The sequence below is a fragment of the Amblyomma mixtum genome, chromosome 1, assembly GCF_055824585.1.
Source record: "Amblyomma mixtum isolate Tamu chromosome 1, ASM5582458v1, whole genome shotgun sequence".
NCBI classification, from domain to species: domain Eukaryota; kingdom Metazoa; phylum Arthropoda; class Arachnida; order Ixodida; family Ixodidae; genus Amblyomma; species Amblyomma mixtum.
Window position 1 is genome coordinate 324,956,136 of NC_143012.1, and position 13,295 is coordinate 324,969,430.

Below are 13,295 nucleotides of genomic sequence, written 5' to 3' on the forward strand. Positions count from 1 at the left end.
ATGATGAAGAATCAATGGCGAGCCAGGATCGTGTTGATCGAAGACAGTCGTCTTTGGCGTGCATGGTCAGCGGTATATGTACACGACGGCAGCAGTGCTAGAGGCAGCAGCAGCAATACGGGAAACCGGGGGGAGGGCAACCGAGGCACCGGATACAGCCACAGGCATTGATTCGCATCGTACGGCGACTGCTGGCATCGATTCTCGATTAAGACGACACGCCCCGTAATACAGACGCGTTACCTTCGCAGCTATGACGCCCCGGCGCACGGCGTTGGGCCTGAACCCGGCATGACCGCAACCAGTGCCCTGGTTGACCCGCCGGGATTTTCCGTGTCCTCTGCTCTCCTTTCCCCCTCCTCCTTGCGAGCTTTACACTTCGCCCAGGCAGCGTTGCTATGTTGACGTGTACGTGTGGTTGGCGTTTTAAGTTCCTTTTGTTGTTATCGCTGCACTTACCATACGTGGCGGGAATACGCAGTGATCTAAAAAGCACATGTAAACTTATAGGGTGAAAGGACTTGTTGCAGGGACCTTAATTGCTGTGCAGCGATAAATAAAAGAAACAGGCTGACTAGGTGGAGTATGATTACTGGGGTCCTTCAGGTGAGCACTGATTTTCAGAAGAAAAGTTATGATTAATATTCCATCAAGTATAAGCATATGATACGTACGAAATCCTATAGAGTCCTCTCAAATCTTCCTAGGTGGATAAAAAAATCCTTGTTGAATTCAGGTCGTTTGTTCAAATAAATTTGATTCGAATTGAAATTTAAACTCCTTTATATAGAATTTTTTTTTTGTCAGAGTGACAATGATAGTGATACATCGGGATTACATTTCTATCACGAACGAACTTGGAGACTGATAGAAAGGAATAGTTTGGTTTCATGGTGTTTAACGTCGGAAAGCAACGCAGGCTATGAGAGACACTAATAGGAAAGAATAGGCGCACTGAACTGCAGCATATATGAACTAATAGTAAGTGGAATGTATTCTCCTATCCGCTTCAGCTTTCTTTTACTGTTTATTATATTGCGTGGCTTTATTTGTGTTGATTCTGCAAAATACATCATTACCGATGAGTCCATCGCGGCGCCCATCCATTCATGACTTCGCACGGGAGGAGAAATGTGTGACAGAACCCAGAAAAGAGAAGTTTCTTGTCGTCTTGGCAGCCCTCTTGAATCTGTAACTCCCTATTGGAATCAGAACTCATGTGTCTCTTTTTCTTTCTGGACGCACAAAATGCTTTGCACGCAGCGTAACGCGCCGTTTAGAAGCCAGGTGCGCGTCTTCCACGTACTGCTCGAGCTGCACACGCCACATGTAACCACACAACTAGCACCTGGGCAATTGGAGATAATTTTAAAATGATAGATAGCTACCGATTGAAAATTCAAGAAAAAGCGCCTTCAGTACCTGTTATTAATGTAGATTAGGGTCCGATACTCAGCCAATGGCTAGTCGCTTACACATGGAGGAGTGAAGACTGCACTACGCTGAATTCCTCTTGGAAGTTATGGCCAAACTTTACGATTACGGTGGCATGCACAGAGCAGGTTTAAAGCCCCAGCCGGCGCGATGATTTTATGCACCCTCGATGCTGGGACCAGACTCCCAATTAAGGATCAAGCCGGTTCAGTCATCGTTCTGGCGTTCTTTGCTTTCTTTTTTTTTTTTCTCGCCAATATAACGCGCGATAATGCAGCACAGAAGTGCCGACTCACGCTTTCTGGGTGATTTCACGGAACGACTTTGCCTAGCATTGCCCGCTGCGGATCTTCTTTCGCCTCCTGTACTTCTTCATGTCGCCGTTACTGGCCACCTACACAGTGCTGTACGGCCGATTCGGCGCCGTTAAACCAAGTGGGCCGGAAGTTTGGGGGCCGGCCGGCGCGCGCCACAACGTACTCAAGGAGTCGAGATGTTTCCGGCGTAAAGTTTTTCTTACGCGGCCGGGCTCACGGCTGATGTCTGCTGCTTTGCTTAGCCATAGCCGGCGGCCGCGGTTGGCGAAAGTGGGGTGAGTTTGCTCACCGAGAGGGGGAGGAGCAGTAATGGCGGAGATTCGTAGAGCTCCTAATGGCCAGAGACCACTGCCACGAGCGTTCGCGCTAGCACCCCTGGCGAACGGAGCGCGCGTGCACCTTAACGTCCGAACGCGCCAGCGAACGCGCTCGCACGCGCAGTTAGCTGTGTGCGCGGGGTGCGATTTCTCGGGCAAAGAAAGAGAAAAGCGGCGCGGATGAAAGTAGCAGGGCCGCGAATAAAAATCGACCAGAATGGCGAAGCGAATGAACTACCGTGCTCCTGACGGGTGGCAGGCAGTGGCTGGATGAGGGGAGAGTACCATCCGCATAGCCCTGGGAGAGGAGGAAGAGAGAGAGGGGGAGAGAAAGAAAAAGAAGAGAAAGAAGAAGAAGCGGCAGTCGCCGTCGTTTCGCTCTATCCACGGCAGCTGCGGCTATCCAGAGCACGCGTGGGTAATGGCCGAAACGATTTCCCTTGCTGATCACGGTGCATTCCTGGCGCGAGACGGCCAGCCAGGCCGCGCGAAGAGAGACCCCCACAAAGAAGCATTAAGGCTCAGCTGCGTGCGGCGCCGTGCGCGCGGTTTGCCGACGCTGACGGCAGCGGCATCAGCGGAAACGGCTTCGAAGCGGCTTCGGAGCCCAACTGCCTCTCGAAGGCGAAAGCGCCAGCGGATACGCGTCTGTTTCTTGTTATCTTTATGGCCGGTTAGGAGAGCTCGGGGAGACGTCTCCAATGGTCCATTAATGGCTTCTAACGACTTCTGACCGGTGCTTTTCCCAATGCGCGCTCGCTCGCGCGCGCTCGCGGGTGCGCGCGAGCTCTCCTGCCGTTGGGTGTGCGACGAGGGAAGAGATGGATATAGGGAAAAAGAACAGGGGGAAAAAAGGGCGCCGGAGACAAGTCCATGCGGCGCGAGGCCGATTCGCTGCGGCGGCGCTGGCGGCCTAGTGGAGCGTGCTGCGCCGTCAAGGGGGCTCTCCGCGCAGTTTGGCATCGGCCTTCTCGGACTGCTCTTTCCGCTCAGTTCTTCCCGTTGTTTTCCCGCGCTCCTTTTGCCTCTTTTTCTCCTCTCAGAACAAGCGTTCCCAATTGCCGGCTCCGTAATTTTGTGTGCTCTCTGACTAAGGCTCCGAGTTCACCGCCAAAAGCGTTATTTTCTGCAGTCCATTTCATTGGAAAGCTTGCGGGCCGTGCTCTATAATGTGCGCTGTATACTCTAACTGCAACGAAGCGCAGTATCACAGTGTTATCACAGGGAACCCGCAGTAACTAATGATAAATAGTCTCCTGAAGGTCTTAGTGCTGAGAGAGATGGAGTAATATAAAAAAAATGAAGGGCGCCGGAACGCTAACTGTTGTTAATTATTGATTAATAAATAACGAAATTAGTTTTTTATGAATTAATCATTTACCAATACTACTTATGAAGCTAGGTTTATTCGACAGATATGTATTCATTCCGATCACTGGAGTTCTTTAACGTTCACCGGAATCTCACCGCGGGAGAATTTTCGCGTTTCGTCTGCATCGAAATGCAGCCGCAGAGATGAAGCCCTCACGGCCATCGTGGCCAGCAACGACCGCTATATTCTCAGCCACCATGGCCAGGCAAAAATGCCCTAAACCTTAACCAGAACGGCCTATGCCAGTGTTATGGCAGGAGGCTTCTGAATGATCCTTTTTTTGTTTCTATTTTGACATTTTCGGGAACATGACTTTCTGCTTCAAAAATGCAATGCTGTACCGGGACTTTGCAGTCGTACAGCTGCTTCCGTACTCGCACTGTAGGGATTGCCGCAACCGTCTCCTGCTCGTCTTTGGTACTAAAGCGTTGCGGAGATATGTTTACAGCGACGACATTCATGCTGCATGAGTCAGTATCGTGGCGGATGCTAACAGTGGTGAGGCCCCTTACCACGACTATCGCTTCTGACCACTTCCACTAGCAGAATATCGGTATGCATAATCAGAAGCAAAAGTAAGGCGGAGATATTCTGTGCAGTCATTACAAGTTCACTTCTAGTTCGCTGATCATTTTGTATTCTCCATAAAGGTCCCAAATATAAATATCGAGCCTTGTTTTTTCAACTACGGGTTTCCGCGGATAGCTGCGTTTGATGGAGAGCTAGAATACACGTCATTGTGCGCTCTTAATAAGAAGTGCTGAAAAAAAATTGTTTACGCAACAGTTTAACGGGTATGAAAAAGAGCTGCAGGCTTTTAGTTTGCGTACACGCTTAGCTTACTTTGCGCTGCCCGTTCCTCGGGAGCGATCAATGCCTTGTGTCCGCTGAAGCGACTGCTCAAGAGGTGATGGTGTGACGTCTTCTACGCTATTTATTTTGAATCCTTGTCAGTTTCTTGTCGGTGGCGTCGCTAACGTTCAGGAGCAATATTGTGGTCTACGCTCGCGCTTGTCGAGGGCCTCCGACTGACTTCTTGCAGAAGATATAGCAACTTGAGGTGACGGCTCCTACAAGTGTGCTATTCCTGCGTGCTCACGAGCAAACCTTCCACGTGTCGGGAAGAAGTCGCCTCGTGCTCGCAGCATCCACTATACTGAGAACGGGGAGTATAGGCCACTGTATAAGAAAATGGAATTCCACTGGCCCCATTCTGAGTGCAAGAGGAGAAGGAAATATGTTAGCAGAAACACTAAAGGCTACGACACCGAGAATGCTCAAAACAAGAAAGCTCTGGGGGTGTGGTCAAAATGCTGTACCATTTGGCCAAACGTCTTACATTGGCCTACGTTGCGATCTTTAAAATGCTTGTGTGTCCCAATGTTCGACAATAAATTCGATGTGAAATGTTTCATCGAAAAGCTCTGAAGTTGTTCGCTTCAGTGCGACAAGGAAAGGCGTCAGAGAATGCTGAGATTCGCGGTTATTCGTGAAAAACCTTCAGTTTTTGGGCGTCTCGTGTTCATACGAAGCGTGCAAGGAAAACTAGACTTTCCGTACAGTTATCTTTCCAGCTAGGCACACTGAAATAATACTACATATACCCCACAACGAAGGTGCTTTCTTTTTTCCGTACGACCGGCGGCCGACTCAGTCCCATCCCCACGAAAACTACCTCATTCCTCGGCTGTATGCCGTTTTTCTTCTGTACGGCAGTCAGCGGCTGGGATGTGTGTTTGCCGTCCAACACAATTAAGATTGCCTAGCTTATAGAGCATCTTTCGGAAGCCATTAGCGCCCTGCAAATGCCTTCGCTGCGACCGTGGAAGACAACTGAGACAGGAGGGAGGGAGGGAGAGGAAGAATGTGGGAGCCGCCACACTTAATGCCTGTAAGGAAAGCGGTAAATAGGGCACCTCCGCAAACTTGGCAGAGAGCAGCCAATTTCGGGACCGTAGCGCTGGGGCGTCCCGTTTAAATACCGCCCGCAGCGGAGGAGGTGGGCGCGCGTAGGAAAGGAGGCCGAAGGGAAGCGTTCCTCGGCGGCGGCGGCGTCTTGCGCGAGAGACGACTAATGATGAACGCAGAGCGCCAGAAACGCCCGGCCGGGGTCTAAACGGCATCACGCACCGAGACACTGGCGAAACTCAATCCCGCGGCCCAGTGACTCGAACGGACGCGCGACCTTAGCCGCGGTCCTAACCGCTTCTCCCCTCTCGACCTCCTCCTCTCCCAGAATCTGGCGCGAGGCGTCTTTGCGCGGGGGTAACCCTTGACAGCGTCCCCGTCTCCGCGCTGGGAGGGAAGAAGCCATCGGCAGAGCCGCCTCGGCGAGGGTTAACTCTCCGAGTGTGGCGGCTGCCGCTTACGAGTTAATTCGCGGGGCCTATCCCAAGCCGGGGCTGCGTGACCGGAGAGATAGCGGCCAGAGCGTGCGCGCTCACGCGCGTATTCTCTCTACGGAGCCGGCTAAGTCTAGGGGTCCGAAGGGGCATCGAAGAAGCGGGAACCCCGGGCGACTATCATAGCCCATTTAACGCGAGCTAACGGGTTCCCATCCAGATCGCTATCCTCCCGTCCCCTCCGGTCTGACTGTGTATCAGTGTGTACGAACGACTGATCGTGACCGTCTCCGAACGGGTTGTGCTTTCGACTCGCTCCAGCAGCGCTCGCTGAGGGAAAAGAGTTCGATTGCGCGTGGAATCTATGGGGTCGTCAGGCTGTGCGCTGGTCTCTTAATTTCCCGGTGGGTTCCTTTGTGATCCGCCCGATCGTGTGTGTGTGTTGGTTCGGGGCTATTGGTGGAGCGTCTGTCGCGATAATGCGAACTGGGAAGGGGAATACTGTACGCACCGATGTCCTGTAAGCATTTGATGCGCTCCTTATCTGCATCCAGGGAGGAATCATGGGTCGTAACACTCTGTACCCTGTGGGTGTCCAGCGCACGAGGATTCCAGCGCAGCTGATGACATCATAGCGCTGATGGTCTGACGGATATCTTCGGTATTACGCTTGAACGGAAAGCGCACTAGCATGGGGACAAGCTTTCACAATTACTTCTCCCGGTTACGCAAACACAGGCTAATGCCATTCCACACTGTCGCATAAAATATTGCGGTAATCAGAAGGTTAGGCATAGTGTGCATGCGTTGCACTTGTATTGAATCTCCGAGCTCTGTTAAATTGCTTTTTGTAGTAGTGTGAGCGGTGGTAACGCAACTGCGTGCTCCCAACGCCCGAAATAAATCCGTTGGGCTTCGAGTCATTGCGCATATTCTACCGAGTCTCATGTGGCACCGTTTTAACCAGTGGACCTAAACGCGATCGCTTCAGTTGATAGGTTCACCAAATTGTTGCAGAATGAGAAACGCGAGTTTAAAGAAGACTCCTTTGCGCAGTTAACATTATTTGTCCATTTACAAAGCATCAAATCCGACTAGGTTATTTTCTAAAAGGACACCTATTAAGTTCGCTCGCCATGTGAATACGGCGCATGGGCAGTTCGCTGACAGCTGTTGTGTCCTGAAAGAATTTGTTTGGCGATGGGCGCCAGAAAATGGCAGCTTAGAAAATGAAGCCAGTGTGCATTGGCTTGGATCAAATAGCTGCAGCGACTTGAAAAGTTTGAATGCCTTGCTTGCCACACTGGTCACGAGGTGTGCGTCGCCTGCAGTCGGCTTCACCTTTTGTGCTGCTTCCACGTGCAGGGAGAGCCAGATAGCAGACAGTGCAGCTGATACATTCTTTGCACACGTGGATGTATCATATCAGTGCCGGTGCCTGTTTGTTATCACCAGCTCATGTGCAACGTGCTGCACTGCCTCCTCTCTTCTTAACCCTGCCTTCTCTCCCCACGGCCCTATATATGCATGGACCGTAATAAACCTTGGCAGTTGTTGTTCTCTGACTGTGCCGTTCGTCACTCCGGTCAACTTAACGATACATGGTGTCAGAAGTGGGGTAGCCACCCTCGTCTGAGAGCAGCGGTGGCGGTTGCCGGCTACAAGCAGCTAGAATGGATTGCATCAGACCACCGGAACAACTGCGCATCACCGGAGACGGCGGTAAGAACTGGACTCTCTTCAAGCAGAAGTTTGAAATATTTTGTCAAGCAAAGTCGTGCAGTGAAAAGCCAAGATCCAGCGCCGTGAAAACTGCACAGCTTCTAAGCTTGGCGGGTGAAGACGCGTTAGAGGTCTTCAGTAACTTCACTTTTGCCACAGGGGAAGCAAAGAGGACTGACAAATCGATGTCAAAATAAACTTCACTTCACTTCACTATGATAGTGGTCGCAAAGTTCGAGTCGTACTGCGTCGAGCAGCAAAACGACGTTCACGAACGATACATATTTCGCACTCGCATCCAAGATAAAGGGGAGTCCTTCGAGCAGTTTCTTCGGGATCTCAAGAAACAAGCCAGGCACTGCAACTTTGGAACAATGGTCGACGACATGGTGCGTGATCAAATCGTTTTTGGCACGAGCTCTCACCAGCTTCAGGAGAAGATGCTAAGGGACAAAAAGTTGACGCTTGAAAAATCTGTTGCTTTATGCAAGACGGCAGAGACTGCAGCCCGTCAAAACGAAGTGTGGAACGCAAGAAAAGAGACGGACGTGGATGCAGTTAGCTCGAGCATGCATACGTCAAATGCACCGAGACGTCCTCAACGAGACGCCCGCTGTACTCGCTGTGGCCGAGTACACGGCCATCGCCGTTGCGCAGCATATGGAAAGACATGCTACTCGTGTCATGGGCTGAACCACCTCGCGTCTTGCTGCAGAACTACGGGTGTAAATGAGATTCAGCAAGACAGCTTCGAAGTGCTAACCGTCGCTGTTGGAACCGTCGACAGCAACCGCGACTGGCGCATCAAGGCGAAGATGGGCAGCCGAGAAGTGGTGTTTAAAGTTGACACTGGCTCACAAGCTAACATCATACCCTTGTCGGTGTAGCGCAAGTTGCGTATGGCTGCATTGGAGCCCAGTAACACCACGCTCCGTTCTTACAACGGTGGGCTCATCAAGCATTGCGGCGTGGTTGCAACAAACGTACTAGTTGGAGACAGAGGTGGCCGCTGACTTTTTGTGGTAAGAAAGGACCACCAAGCCATTTTGGGTCTCGAAACGAGCGAGCGATTGGGCCTTATCCGACCGATAGAAACGGTCTCGACCACAGTAGAAGGCGTACTCCAACAGTTTCATGGGCTGTTCAAAGGAACTGGATGCATTCAACGAAAACACGAAATTACGCTCCGCGAAGACTCCGTCCCCGTCGTCCAGCCGGCGCGAAGGGTGCCGCTGTCTCTTCAGCAGCCGCTGCGTGACGAATTGGACCGTATGGAACAAGAAGGCATCGTACGGAAAATGAGCAGCCCAACAGACTGGGTAAGCCCTTTGGTCATTGTGCGCAAAAAAAGACGGCAAGTTAAGAGTGTCTTGACCCCAGGAAGATTAACGAGTCTAAAACGGGAGCACTATCAGATGCCTCGTCGAGAGGACATTGAGGCGGAGCTGGCAGGCGCGAAATTTTTCTCGCGTTTGGATGCGAATGCGGGGTTTCATTAAATTCGGTTGGATGAGGACTCGTCAAGAATATGCACGTTCGCGACGCCCTTTGGTCGTTATTGTTTTCTACGCCTTCCGTTCGGTATAGCCTCAGCCAGCGAAGTGTTCCAGAAAGCCCTGAATGAGATATTTGATGGCCTCCCCGGTGTGCGAGTGTACGTCGACAATGTTCTAATTTGGGGTACAACTAGGGCAGAGCATGACGAACGGCTGCATGCCGTCCTAAGCGTGGCTGAAGGAGCAGGACTGACCTTCAACAAGGCAAAATGTCAGTTTGGCGTTGAAGAAATTGCATTCTTGGGCGACATTATTAGCAGCAAAGGCATAAGACCAAACCACACTCTCGTGAAGAGCCTTCTAGAAATGCCAAAACCGAAAGATAAACAAGCGGTGCAGAGAATACTTGGCGTTGTGAACTACTTTAGCAAATACCTACCAGCACTAGCTCAGCAGACGACAGCGTTGCGGTCCCTTATCAAGCAGAATGCGCTGTTTGAGTGGACAGAAAATCATGAGGACTGGCAGGACATTTGCAAAGCATTGACCCAAGCACCTCTTCTGGCAATATTCGACCCAATAAAGGAAACGAAAGTGACGTCAGATGCATCGCAAGCTGGCATGGGCTCAGCCCTGTTGCAGCGTCATGGTGCTACCTTTCGACCAGTAGCATATGCATCTCGAGTCCTGACAGAAGCCGAGCAACGATATTCGCAAATCGAGAAAGAAGCACTTGCCCTTGTCACTGGTTGTGAAAAATTCCATCATTTTGGTGTATGGCCTTCCGATATCTTTAGAAAGTGACCACCGGCCGCTGATGGATATCGCTAAGAAAGCGATTGGTGACATGCCGCCTAGAGTGCAGCGTTTCTTTTTGCGGCTTTTGAAATACAACTACGTGTTATCGTATGTTCCTGGCAAACAGATGGAGCTCGCCGATATGCTGTCAAGGTCGCCACTCCCTGCTGATGTCGTGGCTGTGGATAAGGATGATGTCGAAGTGCACACCATCAATGTACTATCGTCTACCGTGAGTGAAAGAACAATGACGCGCCTTGTGCGCGAGACATCGGCGGATCCCTATCTGCAGGGTGTGATACAGAGCATTTCGACAGGCGGGCCTATAGACGGGTGTTTTAAGCCTATCGCGCCGGAGCTATCAGTTGTGAACGGCGTACTCATGAAGGGCACCAGGGTCATAATTCCCACAAGCATGCGTGCCGAGATATTGCAGCGCATTCATGCAGGGCACGTCGGTATAGCCAAGAGCAAAGCAAGAGCTAGGCAACTGGTTTACTGGCCTGGGATGAACTCTGACATAGAAGCATTGAACCAAAAATGCGGAATCTGCAGAAAGTACGCTTAGTCAGCCAGCAGAACCACTAATTCTTCGTTCAACGCCGAATCAAGCTTGGCAGCGTGTTGGTGCTGATATATTTCAGTACGGAGGAAAGTACTATTTGTGCGCTTATGACGCAATGTCAAATTTCCCGGCTGTAGAGAAGCTCTATAATCTGAGTGCGAGTACAGTCATTGAAAAGCTCAGTGCAATGTTTTCAAGATATGGCATCCCAGCTGAACTTTGCACCGATAATGGACCTCAATTTTCTAACCGCGAGTTTACAAGTTTTTCGAAACTGTATGACTTCCATCATACTACATCCAGCCCACAGTTTCCGCGCTCAAATGGTCTTGCTGAAAAGGGCGTACAGGTGATTAAAAGTCTTCTTAAGAAGACAAGTGAAAGATTTTTGGCTTGGTGTATTAAATTACAGGACGAGTCCATTCGAAGACGGCCGGTCGCCTGCAGAGCTGCTTCAAGGAAGGAGTCTTCGCACCCCATTGCCCGACTTCCGCCCGCAGCTGATAATCCAGGTCAGCAAGCACAAGCAGTCGAGCCAGAACAGCCGCAACCTGCCATACCTTGCAGAAGGTGACGTTGTACGGATGAAAGGGTCCTGATGGGAAAGAAAAGCCAAAGTGATATCACCTGCCGGTCCGCGATCCTATCGCGTTAAAACCGGCGAAAGCATCTTGAGGCGCAACCGGCAGCATCTGCTCGCAACAAGGGAGCGATTCGCTTCATGCTCATCGGACGACAGTGACTCTGTTGACGACCTACCGACCGGAGCCCAGCATCAGCGTGTCATCTCATCACCTCAGGATCCCACAGCCACTTCTCCGACGGCACAGCCTCCCCTGCCAAGGCGGTCCACGCGACCCACAAGGCAGCCCATGCGTTTAGGCTATGACAAGAACTTTCAACAGATCACGAACGGCTGATTCTTGTTAAATGGAGGGGGATGTATCATATCAGTGCCGGTGCCTGTTTGTTATCACCAGCTCATGTGCAACGTGCTGCACTGCCTCCTCTCTTCTTAACCTTGCCTTCTCTCCCCACGGCCCTATATATGCATGTACCGTAATAAACCTTGGCAGTTGTTGTTCCCTGACTGTGCCGTTCGTCACTCCGGTCAACTTCACGATACAGTGGATGCGCCGCTTATGTCTCTGCATGGGCCGAGAAACGATAGAGCACGCTGTCGAAGACAAAGATGACCCCACACATTTAGATTAGTGGCAATGAACAGTTGATGGGCAGTTGGCCGGATGTGGCATCGAATGGCTACGTTCGTGTGGATAACAATGCAGAGCCGTGCTCTGACGAAGACGTTGCACCCAAAGTAGTAGCACTCCCTACCGCTGGGAATCTGATTATTATTCCCGGCATGCAACAGGTTGCCGTGCACGCTTCAACCACAAATAGTTATATTACGTCCCTAAAGCTCATTTTTCGCAGCAAGGGTCTCGGCGAGAAGAACATGAGTGTCCTGGAGAGCCTGGAAAGCGCAGCTTAAAGCAACGAGGCAGCTTTGAAGGAATGAACGCCACTTTTGGCGGGCTTAGTATTTTTTACTGTAATACGGAGTCAACCTACTACGAACATCGGATACGACAAACACCATCCGCATGACCATCAGTTTCTTCAAAAGTGGGCTCCACTGTCGCGTAATCCACTAAGATCAGGGTGAACCGTGCTGCATGTGCGCACTGCGCAGGTTATTACTTTTTCAACTTCCCGTGACATTCGCTTATATAGTGCGCAGGCAGCGCGTAGGCACTGAGAGTTTCCCTCTCGTCCCAGCTACCGCCACGCTTTCCATTTCCTGTGCTCTCACCCATCCTCTCACTCACTCCGGTGCTCCCTCACGGCGCGGTTGAGGTGTCCACCGAGAAATGAGACAATTACTGCGCCTTAAATTTCCTCAAAACTAATTTTGAGCGCTGTGTGTGTCCTTTCTATCTGTGTCCCTGTCTTTTGCGCTGTTTTAAAGAACCATAATTTTGACTTTTCCCTCTGTGCTCTCGCACATTCCCTCTGCAAGGATGCGCAGACAAGAGCTACGCGTGATCGGCGGCCGGAGGTGTTCCATAAAAGGATGCAAAACATAAGGAGCAGACTTGCGGAGCTCTGAAAAGGCGGCACTGCGCCCCTGAGGCGGTGCTTACCTGAGGTAGTCCCTCTTGCAGAGTATGAGGTTGGCCTTGGTGAAGAGCGTGGAGCCCACCTCCCCGAGGCGGCAGTCGCAGCAGGCGCACTTGAGGCAGTCCTCGTGCCACAGCTGGTCCAGCGCCTTGAGCAGGAACCGCTCGCGGATGGGCTTCTGGCAGCCCGCGCACTCGGGACCCGGCAGAGAGCCGGACATGGCCGGGTGAGGGCCCACCCCGGGCCCACCTTGACCGAGGTGGTTGGAGGCGCCGCCGTTGCCACCTGTTCCCACCCCACCTCCTCCCCCGCCCCCGGCGGCGCCCCGTCGAGAAGAGCCGGTCGTCTTCATCTTCTTGGGCCCTGCGTTACCAGAAAAATGCGGGGGTGTGAACATCTATGCTGCCTTGGGGTATCGTGTAGCCTTTTTATTCCACTGTGCATTCATGGGCGAACGTTTACGGCATGCGAGTTAGGTGTTAAAAAAAAAATTAATCGTTCTTCGTTGTAAGGCAGACCAGTTCATTGAAGCGGAACAGTTCACTGCAGGAGCATGACGGGGCATACATGCTTTATCCGCTTTATCAGCTGACTTGGCATGGAGAGAGCGTAGCAGTATTTTTTTTTTTTTGTCACATAACCGCATACCACCAAATCTGGCCGGGAACTTCACATAAGAGCAGCATTTATGTTCCGGAGTTCAAACTCTGAAAGTAGGCAATACTTCATCTATCGTCAACTTCGACCGAGCATATATTGCCCAGATGCCGTCCAAGTCAAGCTGAAGACTGCGTGTGCGCGCGTGCTT

The 13,295-nt window shown here is 51.4% G+C and overlaps 1 protein-coding gene across 1 annotated transcript in view; it reads right to left on the minus strand.

The window, feature by feature from the left end:
- The window catches only part of LOC149372775 (uncharacterized), a 127,508-nt gene that overhangs the window by 37,424 nt on the left and 76,789 nt on the right, over positions 1–13,295 (minus strand). The window contains exon 2 of the mRNA XM_089567319.1: positions 12,511–12,850. Coding sequence (XP_089423445.1) covers positions 12,511–12,850 — 340 coding nt within the window. The remainder of the gene's footprint in view (positions 1–12,510; positions 12,851–13,295) is intronic.